Raw genomic sequence first — 22,243 nt, forward strand, 5'->3', positions numbered from 1 at the left:
GGATAGAGAAGCATTAGACTTTATTATTATTTGTTGCTTGAAGATTAAGCCTTCTGAGACGTTCACTGTAACATTATTTATAACAGAAAAAGAAACGAAAATGATGGTGAAGCACCCATTGTGATGCTTCATTTTATGTATCAATTTGACTGATGCCCAGGTAACTGGTAAAACATTTCTTCTGGGCGTGTCTGTGAGAGTGTTTCTAAAAGACATTAGCATTTGAATCAGTGGACTCTGTGAACAGGATGCCCTCACCAGTGCAGATGGGCACCATCCCAGCCACGGAGGGCCCAAATAGAAGAAAAGAGTGGAGGAAGGGGAACTTTGCTCTATGCCTGAGAGAGATGCTTTTCCTGCCCTTGGACATGGGTGTTTCTGGCTCTTTGGCCTTCAGACTCAGACTGGAACTCATAGAAGGTCCCTAGAGGAGTGACATCCATAGAGACAGAAAGTCGATGGTGGGTGCTGGGGCTGGGGGAGGGGGTGGGGAGTCAGTATTTCTTAGGGACAGAGTCTTGTTTGGGAAGATGGAAAGTTCTGGAGACAGATGGTGGGGGTGGTTGCACGAAAATGTGAGTATGCTTGATGCCCCTGAGCTGTGAACTTAAAGATGGTTACGATGATGGGGCGCCTGGGTGGCTCAGTCAGTTAAGCATCAGACTCTTGATTTCAGCTCAGGTCGTGATCTCACGGTTCATGGGTTCAAGCCCCACCTCGGGCTCCGCCCTGATAGTGTGGAGCCTGCTTGGGATTCTCTTTCCCTTCCACCCGCTGTCCTTTCCCCACTCTCTATAAATAGATAGATAGAGGCTAAGATGGTAAGTTTTATGTCGTATGTGGTTTTCTATATGCTTTGAACTATGGAAGGGTATTAATGACACTTAGAGTGAAAAAATTCAGTAACAAACATACATATACCCAAATCTTTGTTAAAAAAATATATAAACAATTTTTTAAGCTGAAAATATCTCAATATTTACAGCACTTACGATGTCCAGACTGTAAAATGATCAGGGGGTTTAATTTTCTCTTTGCTGACTTGTGTTTTCTGTGACGCGCACCTGTTGTGTGATGCTTATGAGAACACGGATAAGAAGAAATCCGTCCCTTTCCTATTGAGGCTCATGGTGGGGGTGAGAGGAATTAACAGTGGCCTTGCAACTGAGCAGCATGGCGGGGCTGGGATGCCTGATGGTCTTTGTGACCAGTTACCTGGACCAGGTGCGCACTGGCGGTTGACAGAAGCCAAGGACAGACCCCAGCTTCAAACCTGGGGAGGGTGTTGAAGGGAGGGAGAAGAAGAGTGGAAGAGACCTCCCCCCCAATAAGAGCACGTGAGACCTTTGCCCGGGTGAGGAGAGTGGGAGGGATGCCCTTGTCCACCAGAGACAGAGTCCCAGCCCCACCCACAGGCCCACACTGGCCCCTTTCCATCCCCAGCACCTCGATCTCCAATTCTGCCATAAACCCCTGACCTCTTCTCCAACCCCAACCCAGTCTCCAGCCCCTTCCCAAACCCCTCTACACCCCATCGCCCTGTCCACTCCCCAGCCCCGTGCCCATTCTCATCCCCAATTCTGTGCACATATCCAGCTAGCCCGAATTTATTTCACCCCTCTTCTCAGCCCCCAATGCCGCTACCTCCAGACCCTCCTCCTTCCCCCTGTGGTGAGTAGATTAGCGTTTCTCCCCAATACCCACATCCTTGGTACTGAAACTTGGGAATGTTACCTGCAAAGAGACTCTGCAGGATTGTCCTGGTGGTCCCTGTGTCATCCCAGTGTCCTTGGAAGAGGGTCACAGTCAGAGAGAGGGAGGTGTGATGATGGAATCCAAAAGTGAGCAGCATGCATTGAAATGGAGGATGCCCACCCCCCTGAGCCAAAGAATGTGGGAAGCTTCTAGAAGCTGGAAAAGGCAAGGAATGGATTCTCCTCTAGAGCCTCCAGGAGGAACCAGCCCAGTGGACACCTTGATTTTAGCCCTATAAGACTCATTTCAAACTCCTGATCTCTAGAACTGTAGCATAATATGTGTGTCTTGTTTTAAGCCACTGTCTTAATTTGTAAGCAGCCCCCAGAACTCATACACCCCTTCTCCCAGGCTCTGGCCCTTTGCACACGCTAGCCTCCATCTCTCTCCCTAGCAGAGAGAGAAATCACACACTTATCTGGCTGTGCTGTTTTCCTAGTCAGCTCTGTGCAGGATGATTTCCCAAACTCTCCAGGCTGGACCGGACATGGGCACCTGTCACCACCTTGCTTCCTGCTGCTAAACCCTTCACTGAGGTCCCTGATGGCCAGATCCCGACAGTTGTACCCTGCCCTGGATTTGAACAGGGAGGATCCTCAGAGTGCTCAGCACCCCGCCCCCTGCACCTCGCCCCCCTCCCCGCCCCCCCCCCCCCCCCCCCCCCGCCTTCAGGGACTCAGGCTCTCCGCGTTCAGCTGGGCTGGGAGAGGTGGGGTTGGTATATGTTTGCTCTCCTGGCCCACCTGGGGAGGGGATTTGGGGGCCAGGGCTATGGCTAGACGGTGGGATTCCAGCTGCTCTGGGGGAGTAGAGAGCCACTCGGGCAGCACTTTTAATTCAGGCTCTGAGAACTTATCTCATCTCCAAACCTGGCATCTTTCCTGTCTTCCCAGAGGATCTGGAAGGCAGCTCTCTGGGCACCTGGCAGGGGGTGGAAAATGGAAGCTCTGACAAGTTGTGGATAATAATAACAACAAGGAGTATACCAGTGACAGCAGCCACGTTAGGCTCTGAGCTGGACCCTGAGCACGCACCTCAGTAGTCCCCAAATTTCTGACTTTCACAGACCACCCTCAAGATTTTCATGTTATCTACCTTCTGCCTGAACTCTTATTTATTGATGTTTTATCAGACAAAACCCCCTTTAGAAACCTAAACCATTGGCTTTTTAAAACTGTGGTGTGGGCGCCTGGGTGGCTCAGTCGGTTAAGCGTCCGACTTCGGCTCAGGTCGTGATCTCACAGTTCGTGGGTTCGAGCCCCGCGTCGGGCTCTGGGCTGATGGCTCAGAGCCTGGAGCCTGCTTCAGATTCTGTGTCTCCCTCTCTCTCTGCCCCTCCCCCGTTCATGCTCTGTCTCTCTCTGTCTCAAAAATAAATAAAAACATTTTAAAAAATTAAAAAATAAATAAATAAAACTGTGGTGAAATATGCACAACCTAAAGTTGACCATCTGAACCATTTTGAAACGGTTTGCATGGCTAAGCTGTGGCATAAAGGACTTCCATATAATGGTGCGGCCCTGCCCACCATCCGTCTCCAGAACTTTCACCTCCCCAGACTGAGACTCTGTCCCCATGAAACACGGACTCCCCACCCCCTGCCTCACCCCTGGCTCCCACCATCCGCTCTCTGTCTCTGTGGACGGGACGCCTCTAGGGACACCAGACAGTGTTTGTTGTTTTGTGTCTGGTTTATTTCATTGAACACAACATCCTCAAAGTTCATCCACGTTGTAGCAGGTGCCAGGATTTCCTTCCTTTATAAGGCAGGCTCCTTTATATTCCATCGTATTGATATACCACAGTCTGCTGATCCGTTCTTCCTCCAATTAAAAACCTAAATCAGTTAATGAAAAAGAAGCACAACTCTTTTATTTTGGAATAATTGTACACTCGCAAGAAGTTGCAAAAATTTCACAGAGAGGTCTCCTGTACCCTATATTCAGTTTTCTCCAGTGGTACAGTTTCAAAATCAGGACGTTTACATCGATTAATCTACAGAACTGATTCAGATCTCAACACCTGCTATATTTGTTCCTGTGTGTATGTGTGTGTGTGTGTGTGTGTGTGTGTGTGTGTGTGCAATTTCTTCACATGTATAGATTTATGTAACCACCCCCAGAATTATAAAGCTTAAATCAATTTATTTCCCTGCCACGAATGGGAAGTGGATGCCACCAGCAGTTAAGGCAAACTTTGCACAGCAGCTCTGAGAGGCACTGTTATTCCCATCTTACACACGAGGGAAGTGTGGATCTAGTCTCTCACTACTTTTTAGCTGTGTGACCTTGAGTAAATCACTTAACTTCTCTGGGCTTCCGTTTCTTTGCCAGTGACCTGGAGATGGTAAGTCTCTCCTCGAGCTGCCAACAACATTCAATGAAATAATACTGAGTGCTAAGCACTTAGGAAAGAGCCTGGCACCAGTAAGTACTCAGTAAAATGTGCCACTGTTATTATTATTCCCACGGGTTGCCTTAAAGTTCGAGATCGGCTACAATAAGAAAACCCATTTTGCCATTTCTCTTGGGCCCACATTGGGCCAGGCACCGAGCTAAGCTCTTGACTGGCTTTATCTCGGTGTTCCTTTATAAAGACACCTGGGCCTACCGCCACCCTCCTCGAGTTACAGATGAGCAAACTGAGGCTCAGAGAGGTGGATTCACTTGCCCGGGAGGTCACACAGCTTAGGAAGGGGAGGAACTCAGAATTCAAACTCAGGCCTTGCTGACTCGAAAACCAGAGCTTGCCACAGCCCTTGGAAGCCAGGCCCAGGGACCCCCAGACTTGGAGCTCTGCAGATCCCTCCCTTCATGGGGGTTTTGCAGGTGGCCCCTGGTAGAAGCTGGGACACTCTGGGCGTAGTTTTGACCACCCGAGAGAAATGGCTTCAATCCAGCCCCGCCTTCCCATAGCACAAACAGGAAGACCGAGGCCCCCGGAGGAGAAATGATAGGGCAAGGTTACACAGCCAAGGACGACAAGGGAGCTGAGCCAAGCCCCTGGGGCTGGGTGTGCTGCCCTTGCCCCCGGTGTGGTGAGTAGCAGCACAGAGCTTTGACAGCGTGGACATAGTTCAGCCTAATGGGTAAGAGCCTAGAGTCTGGACTCAGCTGTCTGTTTCCACGTCGTGGCGTTTTCACCTTGCGTGCCTTCGGCAGGTGGCTTTGCTCTCTCTGCCTCCGTCTGCCCGCCTCCAAAGCGGGGGTAGCCAGGGTACTCACCTCCAGGGGCTCATTAATATTTTAAATCGGCATTCTCGTACCAGACCCCTAACTCCCACTCCGCGTGGGTAGGGACGGGAGGCCCATGATCTGGCCATCCCGTGCCCTGCCTGGATGGTGCCAGCCCCTCGGCTTCTGCCCAGGGCAGCTGCCACCTCCACCGCACAGGTAGGCCGTCCTGGTGCAACCGGGGAGCGGTTCGGCAGGTTTTTCCTCCCTGCTGTGGAGCAACAGCTGCCCTCTGCCCGTCTCACCCGGGCCCGGCCCATCTAGGCTCTCATGCTGCTCGCCGCCAGAGTCAGCCAGTGGGCAGCGGGCGCCACATCAGGATGCCCAGCATCTTCGCCTACCAGAGCTCCGAGGTGGACTGGTGCGAGAGTAACTTCCAGCACTCGGAGCTGGTGGCCGAGTTCTACAACACGGTGAGAGGGCTGGGGGCAGCGGTCTCGCCGGACGGGGGGGTTCAAACCCCGGCTTCTCCACACGGCCGCTGGAGAATCCTGCTGGAGCGTTCACCTCTCTGAGCTTTCGTCCGTCTGTTAGGCAAGGAGTGCTGGCCTTTGTTCATTCATGGGGCATCTGTGGTAGGTTTTGGAAATGCAGCGGTGACCAGGAAAATAGCCAGGCTCCCTGTTCCCCTGGAGCGGAGGACACGCATGTGACTCCAGGCATTCACAAGCCAGGGTGATGGTGCTCTAATGGGAGGTACGGGGGCAGCCCTGGGGAGCGGGGAGGGCAGAGGTGATCCATGAGCCAGTGGCAGAGGGATGGATCAGGAAGGGCTTCCTGGAGGAGACGGCTGTGTCTATTTTGTTCTCAGCTGTACCCCCAGCTTAGGTCGACCAACTCATTCCAGTTTGCTGGGGACTATCCTGGTTTCAGCATCGGAAGTCTCATGTCCCGGGGGCCCCTCTGTTCTGGGCACAGTAGTCCTCTTTCCCCCCATCCTTGGTATGAGGCCATATCGGAAGGGCTCAAAATTTCCTGGATGGCAGTGGCATTTCAGGAAAGCTTAGAAGACGCAAGCGGCCAAAGATTCATGTGGCCGTGCCTCTCCTCCTGCGGGGTGCTGGGGAGACTGCGGTGAATAAGGCAGGCCGCCCTTGTCCCTGGAGCTTCTGGGACGGTCGGTGGGTGGTGCAGGCAACGTGCTTTGCTCTGTGCCCTGCGCATACTGAGGGCGCTCAAAGGGGAGGCGAAAGATATGCCCAGGGTCACCGTGGCACTTAGAGCTAGGATTTGAACTTGGTGGGTCCAGGAGATGTTTTGGGGGCTTGGGGATTGGGAGCTCAGTCCCAGATGCCTCCCTCACTCTTGCCCTGTTACTTTGACCCCACCGCTTTCCGGAGGCAGGGGGAGGGGCACGGAAGTTTGAGATTCAGGGCTTCTCTGTGGTCTCCCTGTTTCTTGCTCCTCCTGGACAGAGATACTGACTCTGGTCCTCAGTGCTCTTGCCTGAAAAACGGGAGGGGGCTGAACGTGCCGATCTCTGAGGTGGAGAAGAGGTTTGGGGGTCTGGGACCCTTCTCCCTGGAGTCCCTGGCAGTCCACCCTGAGGTGGGGGCCCCAGAGAAGACACCGAGAAAGGGCTGCCGTAGGGCTGGGCTGAGACCCCAGTCTAGCCGCACATGCCTACGCGAAACGCTCCTCTGTGTGTGGATTCGGGGAGGAGCGTGCAGGGAGCCTCCCTTCAGCCTGCCTCTAAATGCAGCGAATTGAGTGAGTGGGGGACACTCCCAGGGTGCAGGAGACATGGCTATGACACACACCAGATTTCCACAGCGTCATCACCGGGTACCTGCATTTCCAGGTACTTATCAAACGGAAACAAAACTTTCACAAAATAGTAGCTACCTTTCCCTGGTGTGAACACACTTGGATATTTTCTCTTCTATCACAAAGGCCCTGGCAGGGGCACGTGGGGGGTTCAGTCGGTTAAAGCGTCCGGCTTTGGCTCAGGTCATGATCTCACAGTCCTTGAGTTCGAGCCGCGCTTTGGGCTCTGGGCTGACAGCTCGGAGCCTGGAGCCTGCTTCCGATTCGGTGTCTCCCTCTCTCGCTGCCCCTCCCCTGCTTGCACTCTGTCTCTCTCTCTCTCTCTCTCTCTCTCTCTCTCTCTCTCTCTCTCTCTGTCTCTCTGTCTCTCAAAAATAAATAAACATTAAAAAAATTAAAAAGAAAAGAAAAGGCTCTGGCAAAACCGCCAGAACTTAAGGAATTGAATGCAGATTAGGTTATAAAGGGTCTCCCCAAGATTCTCTCCTCTAAAACACTTCTGAGTAGCCCGAACCCATCACCAGAGCTAATCAGTCATATAGGTCAGGGGTTGGCAAACGTCTGCTGTAGAGGCCAGACGTTAAATATGTTTGGCTTTGGGGGCCATACGATCCCTGTGGAAAGGACTCCGCTCTGCCATTGTACCTGGAAAGCAGCCACAGACGGCATATAAACAAATGAGGGGGGCCGTGTGGCAATAAAACTTTATCTGTGGACACTGAAATGTGCATTTCATGTAACTTTCACGTGTCACAAGATACTATTCTTGTTTTATTTTTTTTTTAACCATTTAAAAGCACAAATGTCATTCTCAGCTCGCAAGCCATGCAACAGAAGACATTGGGTAGAATTGATACAGGGCCATGGTTTGCCAGCTTCTGATAGAATTGTATGTGCATATTGTATATAATATACATACACAATATATAATATTTTATATGATACAATAATATATTTATTATACGGTATATGATATACACATATATAATATTCATAAGATATAATAATGTATTTATTACATATTGTGTATTATATGTTGCATATAATATAGTATATCTTATATGATGTAACAATAATTGTTACATATACATAAATAATAAGCAGCCAACTAGAAACTAATAAGATCTTTTCTTTTTTGGCTTCGCAAATCAGTAATTAAAACCGAGTTTGTTTTGCAGCAAATGCAGGCACGCTCCTATTTCGCAGCTTCCTGTGTGCAAGGTGTCAACTTGTGTTGAGATGTAGACGTACCTCTAGCACCTTCACCGCCCCCACTCGGTCATTGAACCTCCAGGAACTTGCATCACAGAGAGAGTCCCAATGGTGAACAGAATTTACGTACAAAGTCCTGTCTGAGTCATTTGCAATTGCAATAAATGAATGAATCAATAAAAAGGAAGCCATAACACTTTCACCAACCTGTGAGGGCTCAGCACGTTCTGGCGAAATACCACCAAGCTCTTTAAAAGCATGTGTTTGCTCGAGGTCTATAAGTGAAGACAAAATATGTAGCAATATTTTTTTTTTGTTATTTTTTTTAATTCTGAAGTTAGCCAACATACAGTATAGTGTTGGCTTCAGGAAATAGAACCCAATGACCCATCACTTACATGCAACACCCAGTACTCATCCCAACAAGTGCCCTCCTTCATGCCCATCACCCACTTTCCCCTCTCCCCCGCCCCCCCATCAACCCCCCAGTCTGTTCTCTATATTTAAGAGTCTCTTGTGGTGGCTTCCCTCTGTGTTTTTATCTTATTTTTCCTTCCCTTCCCTCAGGATCATCTGTTAAGTTTCTCAAATTCCACATGTGAGTGAAATCATACGGTATTTGTCTTTCTCTGACTTATTTCTCTTAGCATAATACCCTTTAGTTCCATCCATGTTGTTGCAAATGGCCAGATTTCATTCTTTTTCATTGCCAAGTAGTATTCCATTGTATATGTAAACCACATTTTCTTTATGCATTCGTCAGTTGATGGACATTTAGGCTCTTTCCATCATTTGGCTACTGTTGAAAGTGCTGCTGTAAACATTGGGGTACAAGTGCCCCTATGCATCAGCACTCCTGTATCCCTTGGGCAAATTCCTAGTAGTGCAATTGCTGGGTCATAGGGTAGTTCTATTTTTAATTTTTTGAGGGACCTCCGCGCTGTTTTCCAGAGTGGCCGCACCGGTTTGCATTCCCACCAACAGTAGCAAGAGTTTTTTAAAAGTTTATTTATTTATTTTGAGAGAGAGAGAGAGAGAGAGAGAGCACACGCACAAGTGGGGGAGGGACAAAGAGAGAGGAAGGGAGAGAGAAACTCCCAAGCATATTCCACAGAGCCCGATGTGGGACTCGATCTCACAAAGCGTGAGATCACGATCTGAACCCAAATCAAGAGTTGGACGCTCAACCGACTGAGCCACCCAGGCACCTCTGAAGGATATTTTGCTTTCTCATTGCACTGCTCACAGGGTTGGCTGAATCTGGGGCAAAACCCAGGGCCACATGATCAGGGAATAGAAGCAGGAAGGAGGAACCACTGGAGGACTCATCCCGCGTGTTGGCAAGTTTCACAGAGGAGGACACCTGGGAATCGGGTTTGAAAGATGAGCAGGAAGTTTTGCCAAGCAGGGTGGGAGTCAAGGAAAAGGGAGGAGAGGAGAGAAGGATGTACTGAGTTCTGGACATGAAAGGGGCTGCACAGTTAGGGAAGGGGAGGAGTGTTTCCGTGGCTAGAATATGAGAAGAAATGAAGAGGAGCAAGTTTGGCTTGCTGAGTCGGAATGTTTGAAATACGTCCCACATTTGCTGATAGACTCGCTGGGCTCATGCATTCGTCCAACAAGAACGCCATAAACCAATGCGTGCTGATTGATCCCGGGGTCCCAGAGATGCTATGTGCTCCCGGGCTAAGGAAGTGGGGGGTCCAGGGTCAGATCTGCCCCGCCCCATGATTAGCTTGTGGCAGAGGGAGGGCCAAGGGACCAGAGGGAGCAGAGGGGAGCCATGGGGATGACCCACTAGGACTGTGCCTGCTGAATGTGGAGGGGATCTCAATGCTTGAAGAATGAGTGTCTCCAAGGCATACAGACCAAATGGGCCAGCAGAAGCAGAGGTCTTGAGGCGAGAGAGAACAGCACAGAGGTCTTGAGGCGAGAGAAACCAAGACACAGTTGGTTTAAAGCCAGAGCCCAGGCTGCCGGTGGGGGAGGAACCGAGGGCTGAGGGAAAGGTGAGGTTTCCAGGTGCCAAAGGAGGAATGCCAAGCAGAGGAGTGTGGGCTCCATGGTGAGGGCACCCGGGAGCCATGGATGACTTTTAAACAGCGAAGAGTCAATGATGTGGGGAGCGGCTGGGACACCTGCTTGCCCGCCATAGATGGGCCCCGGAGAGACAGGACAGCAGATCCAACAGGAATAGAGGTCAAGGGTGTGGGAGGGCCTGGATTGGGTGGGGCGGGGGAGAAGTCAAGGTGTGGGCCGCTTCAGTCTGCTTCTGCTGGCATTAGCCTGGTGGCCTCCAGGTGTGGCCTCCTTCTGGGCTGCTGACAACTTAGGAGAGTTTCAAGTGGCGGGAGAGGAAGTTTCAAGCCCCCCCCCCCCCGCCCCCCGCCAGCTCTGAGAAGCAGCTGTCTTGCTGAATTTCTTTCTTGGGGTCCTGCCAAAGCTTCAGAAGCTCTGCGTCTCATCCTTTCCAGAAAGCTCCCTCTCAGATGCTTGGGTACAGGACAAAGGGAGGGGATGGCTGGATGGGGGTGTGGGGGGGGTTGGATAGGCAGGGGTGCAGGGGTGGGAATGAGTGGGAAGAGTATGGGGGTGGGTACAATGGAAGGCACAGAGCGATCTGAGTGGGAGCCTGCAGTGCCCACACCTCCTACCTCTTTCTGCAACTGAGCGTTTCTGCTGCTGGCCTTTGCAGGGCGAGGGCTTCAGCCCCTCTTCTCTGAATGCTGTGTGGTGCAGGGGGAGACCTGTCCCTCTCTGAGCCCCTGGCTGTGAGTAGCAGGTCCCATGAGTTTTATTTTATTATTTTATTTAAAAGTTTTTTTAAAAATGTTTGTTTATTTTTGAAGGAGAGAGAGACAGAGCATGAGCAGGGGAGGAGCAGAGAGAGAGAGAGAGAGAGAGAGAGAGAGAGAGAGAATCCGAAGCAGGCTCCAGGCTCTGAGCTGTCAGCACAGAGCCCGATGCGGGGCTCGAACTCATGAGCCGTGAGATCATGACCTGAGCCGAAGTCGGACGCTTAACCGACTGAGCCACCCGGGTGCCCCTGTTTTTTGTTTTTTTTTTTTTTTACTGCTTGTTTATTCATTTAAGAGAGAGCATGCAAGCAGGGGAGGGGCATACAGAGGGAGGGGGGAGAGAGAGAATCCCAAGGCGGCTCTGCACCTTTAGCATGGAGGCCAATGTGGGGCTTGAACTCACCAACCTTGAGATCATGACCTGAGCTGAAATCAAGGGTCAGATGCTTAACTGACGGAGACACCCAGGTGCCCCCCGTGAGTTTTAAACCATACCTCCTTCTTCTGTATTCCTTCTCATCGAATTCACAGCAAAAGCATTTGTGCCAGCCGCCCCGCTCCCGGAAAACGAGGAGGGGCATGGTTCCTGCTCTCAGGGAGGGCAGACACTATTAACTGAATAATTTCACACAGTGGTGATCATGCCCATGACACATGCTGGCCCAGACTCGATAGGTCCTTCTGGACCTCTTTTCTGCTTCAGAAAAAGCCTTCTGGGGGGTGACAGAGGGGTCCAACTCAAAGAGATAACGGCCCCTCCATTTTATGCATGATTCAGCAAGAATTGGGACAGCCACTGTTCCAGGCTCTGGGGGCACAGAGATGACCAACGCAAACCAAAATGCCTCCCCTTATGGGGCTGGTGTCCTGGGTATGGAGGAGACAAAAAATAAACAGAAGTCAAGGGTACAGCATGCCAGGTGGTACTGGGAAGAAAGAAAGACTCCTTTCCTTCCTTCCTCCCTTCTCCTTCCTTCCTTCTTCCCTTCCTTCCTTCCTTCTTCCCTTCCTTCCTTCCTTCTTCCCTTCCTTCCTTCCTTATTCCCTCCTCCTTCCTTCCTTCCTTCTTTCCTTCCTTCTTTCCTTCCTTCCTTCCTTCTTCCCTTCCTTCCTTCTTCCCTTCCTTCCTTCTTCCCTTCCTTCCTTCCTTATTCCCTCCTCCTTCCTTCCTTCCTTCCTCCCTCCCTCCCTCCCTCCCTCCCTCCCTCCCTTCCTTCTTTCCTTCCTTCCTTCTTCCCTTCCTTCCTTCCTCCTTCCCTTCCTTCTTCCCTTCCTTCCTTCTTCCCTTCCTTCCTTCCTTCCTTCTTCCCTCCCTTCCTTCTTCCCTTCCTTCCTTCTTCCCTTCCTTCCTTCTTTCCTTCTTCCCTCCCTTCCTTCCTCCTTCCTCCTTCCTTCCTTCCTCCCTCCTCCTTCCTTCCTTCCTCCCTCCCTCCCTTTCTTCTTCCCTCCTCCTTCCTTCCTTCCTCCCTCCCTTCCTTCCTTCTTCCCTTCCTTCCTTCTTCCCTCCCTTCCTTCCTCCTTCCTCCTTCCTTCCTTCCTCCCTCCTCCTTCCTTCCTTCCTTCCTCCTCCTTCCTTCCTTCTTCCCTTCCTTCCTCCCTTCCTATTTGTTCAGCAAATACTGGCTGAGTTCTTATTCAGAAAGGGAGCAGCTGTGGGGTACTAATAGTAATTAACTCACAGGACCATGGAGAGGACGAAGCAACTGCTGGGCATCCCAAATGCTCGTCCACACAATGGACTACTCCTCAGCCATAAACAGGAGGGAGGCGCTGATGCCACAACATGGATGAACCCTGGAAACAGGACGTGCCGTGAGAGAAGCCAGCCACCAAAGGCCACGTTTGGTAGGATTCCATCCACGTGAAATGCCCAGAAGAGTCAACTCTGCAGAGCCGAAGGGGCAGATTCGTGGTTGCTGGGGGGCGGGGGGAGGAGGGAGTGCTCATGGATACAGGGTTTCCTTCCGGGGAGGTGAGAATGTTCTAGAACTAGAGAGTGGTGATGGTTGCACAACCTCATGAATAGTAGAGTAAAGCCACAGACTTGCACGCTTTATATATTTATTTTTAAAGGTAATTTATTTATTTCTGAGAGAGAGAGAGAGAGAGAGCCCATGTGTGTGCGTGCACGAGCTGGGGAGGGGCAGAGAGAGAGGAGAGAGAGCATCCCCAGCAGGTTCCACGCTGCCAGCACAGAGCCCAATGCGGGGCTCGATCTCGTGAACTGTGAAATCATGACCTGAGCTGAAACCAAGAATCGGGTGCTTAACGGACTGAGCCACCCAGGCGCCCCCGGGCTTCACACGTTAGAAGAGTGAATTTGAGCATATGTGATTTATACCTCCATTTGGAAAAAAAAAGATCTAAAAAAATTTACAGTTCTTGGTACATCCCAAGCATTGAATAAAGTTATTACTATTAGAAGGTAGACATGGCCAGGGATGCGGAAGTGTTAGTGTATTACCTTCACTTAACAGGTGGCACTTCCCGTATAACCCCCAGAGCAATTCTAAGAAGTAGGGACTCTTTATTCTCCACATTTTACAAGTGGGGGGTAAAGGCTCAGAGAGTGTATACGTTTCTTTCCCAGGGTTGCACAGCAGGTAAACAGCACGGGCACAAAAGCTGCGTCTGCCCACCTGGTCCCAGAGTCTCTCACTTAATTAACCACCGCATCGCGAGGCCGCTCAGTTACTGTGTGATTAAGAATTAATTATGTGTTTCTTAATTCATGCAAGTAAGTCCCGTTCAGGGAGGGTCTGTGACTGCTGCTTTAGCTGCACACCCCCAGCCCTGCCCCCACATTCACGTGCATTCGTTGAGTGGATGCGGAGGGGGGTCCTCGACAGGTGACAGAGCCAGGTGTGGGTGGTGGGAGTTTGAGCTTTGGCGGTGGGGAGAAAGAGCTTGGGGGTGTTTCGTTGATGTGATTGATTCGGCAGCTTTTTTTCTTGAGCGCTCGCTCGCTCGGTGGGTGTTGGGGACACAGCCAGGGGTCGAATAGTTGTGTATTGTCCTCACGGAGGTCACCGTCAAGGTTGAATCGGTGGAACCCACAAATGAAACGACGGGTGGGAGAGAAGCCGTTTGTGGGGGGCGGGAGGGGCAGCTTGGGTGGCCGGGGTAAGTGAGAAAGGGGTTCCCCCACTGCCTTTTCCCAAGGCAGTCAATTCTGGTCTGTCTGCCGCCCTCCCTTCTCCCCGCCTTTCTTCTCTCACTTCTTCCTTCTTCCCTCCCTCTCTTCTCCCCGCCCCCCCCCTCCTCCCTTCCCTCCTTTCCTTCTTCCAGACCTGAGGCACCCAGCCACATCTATTTGCCAGAGACCCTGCAGGGTACCGGTGATCAAAAAAGCAAATTATTCCAGAATCAAAGCAACACAGCAGCCACGATAGCACCCGGGCCAGGCACATGGCTACGTTATTGATGTGTGTTCTCTGCACACATCATTGTCTACAAAAACTTTCTGAGGACCCGCTGTGTGTGAGGCACTGCTCTAGACTGTGGAATTTCAAAGCAGTGAGCAAAACTGGCCCCAGAGCCCTTGGTTCTCTAATCCTCACTGCGGCGCTCGGAGGTAGAGAAGGCAAATGAGGCCTGCAATGTGTCCCAAACCCCGACTGGATGCACCCGTGAAGGCAGATTGTGTCTGGGGGCTCCGTTGTGGCATTTGAACAACATAGTAGGTACTGAAGGAATGGCTGGTAAGCAAACAATGAATGAGTGAGTGAGTGAGTGAGTGAATGAATGAATATGAAGACACCTGCTGGGGCTGGGGCCCAGAGAGTCCAGCTCTTGGTCCTGGGCAGGTGCGTCTCCAGCCTCACAGAGTCTGGGTGGGGCCAGGGGTTGGGAAACGGGCTGGCCCCAGGCAGGGAGGCAGGCCCTGGCAGAGGGCAGTCTCTGATGCTATCAGAGACTCTGGAACCAGTTGGAGCCCATTAATCAGAGGCTCCGCCCATTGCTTTGCCCTCATTCTGCACGCTCGGGGGCGTTCTCGGAAACTTCAGTCTTGGGTTCTGCTGACCCCCAAACCTGGAGCAAGGAAACCAAGGATAAGCCTGTTACTATTATCTCCCACAACAACGACAGCCGCAGCAGGCCCTTGCTATTCATTGAGCTAGGACCACATCCCTGGCAATGCAGTCTTTCAGTGCCTGGCCTCACACGTCCCCCTCCAACAGCCTCCACAGTAGCATTCATTATGCTCCCCCATTTTACTGATGCAGGAAAGGGAAACCCAGAGACATTACGTCACACAGCCAGGGAGCAGGGACGCTCCCTCTTAATCATTGCCACCCGTCTAGGCCTCTTGTCTCTTAAGGCAGGGGGTAAAGGCAAACTTTGGAGTCCCCCAGAGCTGTGAGACCTCAGGGAAGTCACTCCACCTCTCTGAGATCCAGTTTTCTCATTGCCAGAAAAAGAACTAGAAAGCCACACGTTGGGGGGACGGGGAGGCGGAGCAGGGGGATGCGAGGATTAAAAGCAATGTCTATAAAACCATGATGTCAACAGGTGAGAAAGTGACAGTCCTAACGCCTTCCATCCAGAATGCTCCAGGCACAAGACATTCTTCTGCCAAGTGTTTTCACGTATGTGACTGGTGATCCGTGTAAACCTGTTTTGAGGTCCAGTCAACAGGAAATATTTCCTGAATGGGGAGGACACAGCCCCTGTTCTGAGAGCCGTCTAGTGGGAGAGCGTGACAGTTCCAGACTGGCGGACAAACGTTAGGACAGAGGGACATAGCACAGCGGGAGGCCACCTGACCCTGCCTTGGGGAATTGGGAAGGCTTTATCGGAAAGTGATGCCCAGGTGACAGGTGGAGGTGTAGTTGGCCTGGCCAAGAGGGGTAAGTGGGGACAAGGGATGTTCCAGGCAGTACGGACGGCACGTGCAAACTTCTGGAGGTTAAGGGGTGAGAGAAAGCATGGCTCATTTGGAAGAACTGGGTCATCCCTCACACCTAGATGATAAAGTTGAAGGTGGAGAGAGATGAGTCATGGAGGGAGTTTATAAGTCAAGTTTAACAGTTTGCATTTTATTTATGGGAGTCACAGATGTGTTTTAAATGGAGGGTTTAGAGTTTGGGAAACTGGTTGGTTCAGCATCTCTGGCCACGCTCGATACACCCTAAGGGCTGGTGTTTGAAGGCAGAGGGAACGTAGGATTTGTTTGGGATTTTGCCCGTATTCAGTATCCATGGCCCCATTTTCCCTATGACCCCCTAGCTGCCCTTCTCCAACTGGTTATGGTCTCAGTGGGGTGGTCAGTCAAGGAGCTCCCCCTCCTCTGGCCAAGGGTGGGTGTGGTCCCGGCAACATCTCCAGAATTTGATGAATCTCGGGCCCGGAATAAACAGCTACAAAGTTGCCCAAAAGCTGCCTCCTGAAGAGACTGTCCATTCAAGGCTCAGAGCTGTTGTGGTTTCTGGTTTTCCTTGTCTTCCGCAATTCTTTTGATTAATGAGTTCACCATAATAAATGACTGAATGATAACTAATTTAATGAGTAATAACATACACACATATTTATATTTGTGGTAAAAGTTCACCAAATTCATTTCCTGTTGCTTGCTACCGAAGAACCCTAGCTAATATACCAATGGTGATGATTTTGCTGGATTGAAGAAATAGAAAGCTAGCTTAAGCAAAAAAAAAAAAAAAAGAGGAAAAATGCATTGGCTAGGTACTGGGGTATCTCAAAATGGAAAGACGAGTTGCTTGGGAAGGCTGGGATCCAAGGCAGGTCTGGAGGATTTAGCTCAAAGGCAGACTCCCCCGTGGCCTCAGTCTTGTCTGTTTGTGGTGGCAAGACGGCTGACATATCTTAAACATCGAGACAATATCCCCAGATCTTAGGGAACGGACAATGGCGTGACACAATCTTGGTGATTCCCAGGCTTTGCGTTCGCTCCAAGTTTCAAATTCCCAAGAAAATCTGATTGGCCCAGTTTGGGATAGGCGTCTACTCCAGTGGGGGGAGGGGGGCAGGGCTCATGATTCAGACCACCAAGTGTGTAGTCATTGTGAGCTAGGTGGCCATGCCAGACGTGTGTTTGACTTGTCTGTTGGTGGGCATCAGACACCTTGGCGTGGAAAACAAGGACATGGAAAACGAATGGAACCAGACCAGTTCCACTCGTGCCAAACCAGTTTTCCAAGGGTCCTCATGGTGGGTTTTGAGCTGGTTTGCCATCACCCAAGGAGAGCCATGGGCTTCCCTAGAATCAGAAGGACGTCTGCCTTGGGACACCTGCCTGGTGCCCAGGACCTAGGCTCCTAGAGGGTGGCCTTGTACCAGGTAAATCATTTCCCTATACCCACCACCACGCTCTGTAGTTTTTTTTTATTGAAGTGTAGTTGACACACAATATTATATTAGTTTTAGGGGTACAGCATAGTGATTTGTCAATTACATATGTTCCACAATGCTCACCACGGTAAGTATAGTTACCATCTGTCACAACGCAAGGTCATTACAATATTCTTGACTGTACTCCCTGTGCTGTACTTTTCAGCCCTGTGACTTATTTATTTTGCAACTGGAAGCTTGTATCTCTTTACATAATCTGCCTACCCCTCACCCCCTCCCCTCTGGCAACACCCAGATCCTTCTCTGTATTTATGAATTTGTTCTCTGTTTGTTTGTTTTTAAGATTCCACATAAAAGTGAAATCACACAGCATTTGTCTTTCTCTGTCTTATTGAACTTAGCATGATACTCTCTAGGTCCATCCATTTGTCACAAATGGCAAGATTTTATGCTATTTTACAGCTGAGTAGTATTCCGATGTATGTATAGACCACATCTTCTTTATAGGTTTTAAAGATTTTGGGGGTGCCTGGGTGGCTCAGTCAGTTAAGTGTCCAACTTCAGCTCAGATCATGATCTCACAGTTGGTGGGTTCGAGTCCTGCGTCAAGCTCTGGGCTGACAGCTCAGAGCCTGGAGCCTGCTTCGGATTCTGTGTCTCCCTCTCTTCCAAATTAGCGTTTTTGTGTTTTGGGGGGTAAACGCTCAGCAGCAAAATAACCGATCATGTGGTATTTCTATTTTTAATTTTTTGAGGGGCCTCCACAGCGGCTGCACAATTTGCTTTCCCACCCACAGTGCACAAGGGTTTCCCTTTCTCCACATCCTCCCCGTCATTTGTTATTTCTTCTTCTTCCCTTGTTTAATACTCGCCATTCTGACTGGTGTGGGGTGATAGCTCATTGCTTTTGACTTGCGCCCTAGTCTTCAGGACGTTGAGAAATAACGGAGTGCCCTAGTTAACAGGGCACTGTTTCTTCACTTTCTAAGATGGGATTCAGGCAACGAAAGAGACCTTTACAAGAGGAAGATTTTATTGGGGAGAGAAGGCTGCAAATGAGTGAGCAAGCAGGCTGACCTCACGTTTTTTTTTGTTTTCTTTTCTTTTTTTAATATGTTTTTTATTTATTTTTGAGACAGAGAGAGACAGAGCATGAGCAGGGGAGGACCAGAGAGAGGGAGAGACACAGAATCTGAAGCAGGCTCCAGGCTCCGAGCTGTCAGCACAGAGCCCGATGTGGGGCTTGAACCCACGGACCGTGAGATCATGACCTGAGCGGATGTCTGACGCTCAACCGACTGAGTCATCCATGCACTCCCCCCCCCCTTTTTTTTTTTTTTAATATATGTGAGAACACCTTTTTTTCTGAGCTCATGTGAGATATCTCTGTGGCCCAGACATATCTGGGGGAAACTTTGAGGGGCATTGAAGTCCTGTATCAGCAGTCAGGGACTCTGAACCCCTGGAATTCTGGTGCAAACGTTCTTGTCACCTTAATTGTACTCATAGACTAGTGAGACCTGGGGACCTCTGGGTCAAGGACACAAAGAGGGAGCGATAATGCAGATGTCAGAAATGCAGACATGGAAGGTTAGAACATTGATTTTACCTCCTCCTAGTTAGTGGGTGGGGGGGAGTATGGATCCAATCCCACGTCACTTGGACCCAGAATCCCAGGAACTGGTATTCTTTGGCTTCAAATGAAACAGTCCACTAAAAACAGCTTAGCTAGAAAAGATCATATCTGATTATTTTTTGAAATGGAAGTCTGGAGGTAGATGGTTCTGGAATAGCTGAATTCAGCAACTCGACATTATCAAGCCCTTTGGCTCTGCCATTTATAGGGAAATGGTTCTCAAAACAGCGTCCAGGGACACTGTGGGGTCTCTAGAGCTTTCAGAGGTTCCTCGAGATGAAAATTATTTTCATAATAACATGAAGATTTTATCTGCCTTTTTCACTCTAATTATCTCACCAGGGTACCGTAGAATCTTCTAGGGGCTTTGTGATGAGTGATGACATCATCTCTCAGATGGCCAAGGGAATGTGTGCTGGTGTAGTCCTGCATTTTGAAAATTTCTCAGTTTCACTTTCTAATGTTTTTTTTTTTTTTTGAGAGAGAGAGAGAGAGAGAGAGAGAGAGAGAGAGAGAGAATGAGCGGGGGAGGGGCAGAGAGAAAGGGACACACAGAATCCGAAGCAGGCTCCAGGCTCTAAGCTGTCAGCACAGAGCCCAACGCGGGGCTCGAACTCACACACCGTGAGATCATGACCTGAGCCGAAGTCGGACACTTAACTGACTGAGCCACCCAGGCGCCCCCCTCAGTTTCACTTTCTAATACAGCAAATCCTGATAAATGTAGCTCACATTAATGAAAAAAAAAAAAGTAATAGATTCATTTTCATTCGTATCCCATTGGTCAGACCAAGTCACAAGGGCTCAGCGAGTTGCAAGGAAGGCTGGGAAATGTAGTCTTTAGTTGCGCCGCTGTGTCTTAAAGTTGGGGATCTTATTTCTAGAAGGAAAAGGGGGAGAATGTACGCTGCAGAAAGTCAGTAGATAGACTTTGCCACATTCGTTGAGTGAATGAGTGAATGGACTCATAGAAAAACAGACGGAGTGACGAATGTACTGATGACTGGTTGACTGCCAATATCAACCGACCGATCGCCAGAATCTGGGTTCCTTAACTGCCTGAAAGAGGGCAGATGACCAATGGCTAAGGACTGAGGGTTTCCTCCTCTGCCTCCGCTTCTGACGACCCCCTCCCCACGTCCTCCTCTTTTCCAGTTCAGCAATGTCACTTTCTTCATCTTTGGGCCTCTCATGATGTTTCTGATGTACCCCTATGCCCAGAAACGCTCCCGCTGCATTTATATCACTTGGATCCTCTTTATGGTCATAGGTAGGTGGGGGTCTGTGACACTGGGGTGGCGGGGGTTGGGGGGACAGCCCTCTTGACCACCTACCTTTGTCTCTTGCTCCAGGCCTATTCTCCATGTATTTCCACATGACGCTTAGCCTCCTGGGCCAGCTGCTGGATGAGATTGCTATCCTGTGGCTGCTGGCCAGTGGTTACAGCATATGGATGCCTCGCTGTTACTTCCCCACTTTCCTAGGAGAGAACAGGTGGGGCTGGGGCCGGTCCTCTGTGGGTCCCGTCAGAGCCCATCTGAGTTCCTTGGAATCCCTCCCCCGACCAGCCGGATCAGGGCTTTCTCCCGACCTTATCTGACTTAACTCTTCCTCTGGAAATCCTCCCCCGATCCTACCTGGATAGTTTTGGTACCTTCTCCAGAATGTGTCTAAACCCACCAAACCCATACTTAAGCTTACCTGGGCCCCAGGGACCTCTCCCATGAGCCTATCACCTGGGCTCCCTGGAACTTTCCTTGGATCCTCCTGGGCCCCTCTCTTGACCCGAGACCCCTCTGAATCTCTCTCCTGATGCTATTTGACCCACCTGAGGCTCCCTGGACCCCTCCTCTGATAGTGTCTGGGACCAACGTAATTCCTTCCCTAATCCTACCTGACTTCCCTTAACCCCTTGTCTGGCCTGGGCCCTGGCACCCGGCACCCTCTGCTGAGCTGACTAAGCCCTTTGAGCTTCCCTGAGACCCTCTCGTCACCCTATCCACCCCCTTCAGACCCTGCCTCCACCCTTCTTGGGACCCTCTGCTGAGCCCACCTGGGAGCCTCAAGGTCTTTTTCTGAGTTCACTTGGGCTCCCCAGAACCCCTTCGCTTTGCTCATCTACCTCTGCCACAAGATCTCCTGACCCTGCCTAACCCCCCCCCCCCGGACCCTTCCAGTCACCCTCCCACAGCTGAGTCCTTCTTCCCTCAGGCCCCGGTTCACCTGTCTGGTCCTCATCACCACGGTGGTCAGCACCTTCCTGTCCTTCCTGAGACCTGTGATCAACGCATACGCTCTCAACAGCATCGCTGTGCACATCCTCTACATCGTGTTCCAGGAGTATAAGAAGTGGGTAGTGGCCGCAGGTGCCTGCCCGGGGAGGTGGCTCCCATCACCCTCCAGGCACCCCCCCCCCGCCCCGCTTACTCATTGAGTCCCAGCCCCAGAGTGCTCATCGACTCCAGGCTCAAGGAGAGGATATGCTTTCCCCAAGATCATCTACTAACAAGGAGTACTGTTGGGATTGGAACCTAAGGCTGTCTGATGGCAGAACTTGTCCTTTGCATCATGAAAACCCCAAACATACGTACAAGCAGAGACTATTGCACCATAAACCTCCGTGTGCCCGCTAACCAGCCTCGACAACTGTCAGCGTTTGCGTTATGCATTCCCCCAGATTCCATACACTGGCACCTATGAACTTTTCAGGATTTAACCCTCCTAATTAAGAGGGTTTTTTTTTAACCCATACTAGACCTTGACAGGATAGAGGTGGGGGGGGGGGACTCTCAAATGGGGCAATTTGAGGAGAGCTGAATAAAAGGCTTATTTACAAAGGAGATGGCAGGTGTAGGAAAATCACCAGGGAATTTAGAACCCCTGTGCTAATAAGCGTGGGCTCCTATGACCATCAGGATACCTGGGTGGGGGTAATGGGAGGGAGTGATTACAAGAGTCTGGAAGGAGAGAGCCCTGTGGAGAGGGCCTCCTTAGCAAGAAATGTCACCTCCAGTTGCTGGTTGCAGCTAGCCTGAGTCAACCCCACATGGAGGAGGCCAGAGAAACAAATATTCTAACTGTACTCTCCCCGTATCCTTTGGTTTCTTGCTGGGGTGCTCCATTGGCCAACCCAGCTGGAAACCATTGGCTACTCCAACTGGAAACCATTGGCCAACTGGAAACCATTAGCTAATCTAACTGAAAGCATTCAGTCCACACAACTCAGCATCCCACCTCCCTGGGGCATAGGGCAGACCGGAGAGCGTCAGGGAAGGATCTAGAGGGACAAATGTTAGATATGGCGCACACAGTGCCAACCAAGTTGACAATACCCAGATTGAAGTGATGTTGCCTCAGTTTCTCAAGATGTCTCCTTACAACTAGTCATGTTGAAAGCGGGATGCAAACACAGTCTCTTAGGTTTTCTTTATATCATAGCAGTCTCTGCCTCCCTCCCCTGTCTTCCTGCCTCTGATTTGATAACAGAAAAACTTCATCATTTTGTCCTGTAGAATATTCTAGATGTAGCT

General features: G+C 50.5%; 1 protein-coding gene across 4 annotated transcripts in view; it reads left to right on the forward strand.

Moving 5' to 3' along the window:
• ACER1 (alkaline ceramidase 1) overlaps positions 1-22,243 on the forward strand; it is a 45,388-nt gene that overhangs the window by 20,226 nt on the left and 2,919 nt on the right. For 2 of the 4 annotated variants that reach the window (XM_058728274.1, XM_058728277.1), the window contains 3 exons: positions 19,869-19,983; positions 20,066-20,207; positions 20,925-21,062. In XM_058728274.1, the coding sequence (XP_058584257.1) occupies positions 19,905-19,983; positions 20,066-20,207; positions 20,925-21,062 (359 nt within the window). In that variant the 5' untranslated portion in view covers positions 19,869-19,904. Of the gene's footprint in view, positions 1-5,227; positions 5,402-5,428; positions 5,564-19,868; positions 19,984-20,065; positions 20,208-20,924; positions 21,063-22,243 lie in introns of those variants that run through there. The other 2 variants (XM_058728273.1, XM_058728275.1) reach the window with 2 other exon arrangements.

Source organism: Neofelis nebulosa, chromosome 4 (genome assembly GCF_028018385.1).
Source record: "Neofelis nebulosa isolate mNeoNeb1 chromosome 4, mNeoNeb1.pri, whole genome shotgun sequence".
In the NCBI taxonomy this organism is placed as follows: domain Eukaryota; kingdom Metazoa; phylum Chordata; class Mammalia; order Carnivora; family Felidae; genus Neofelis; species Neofelis nebulosa.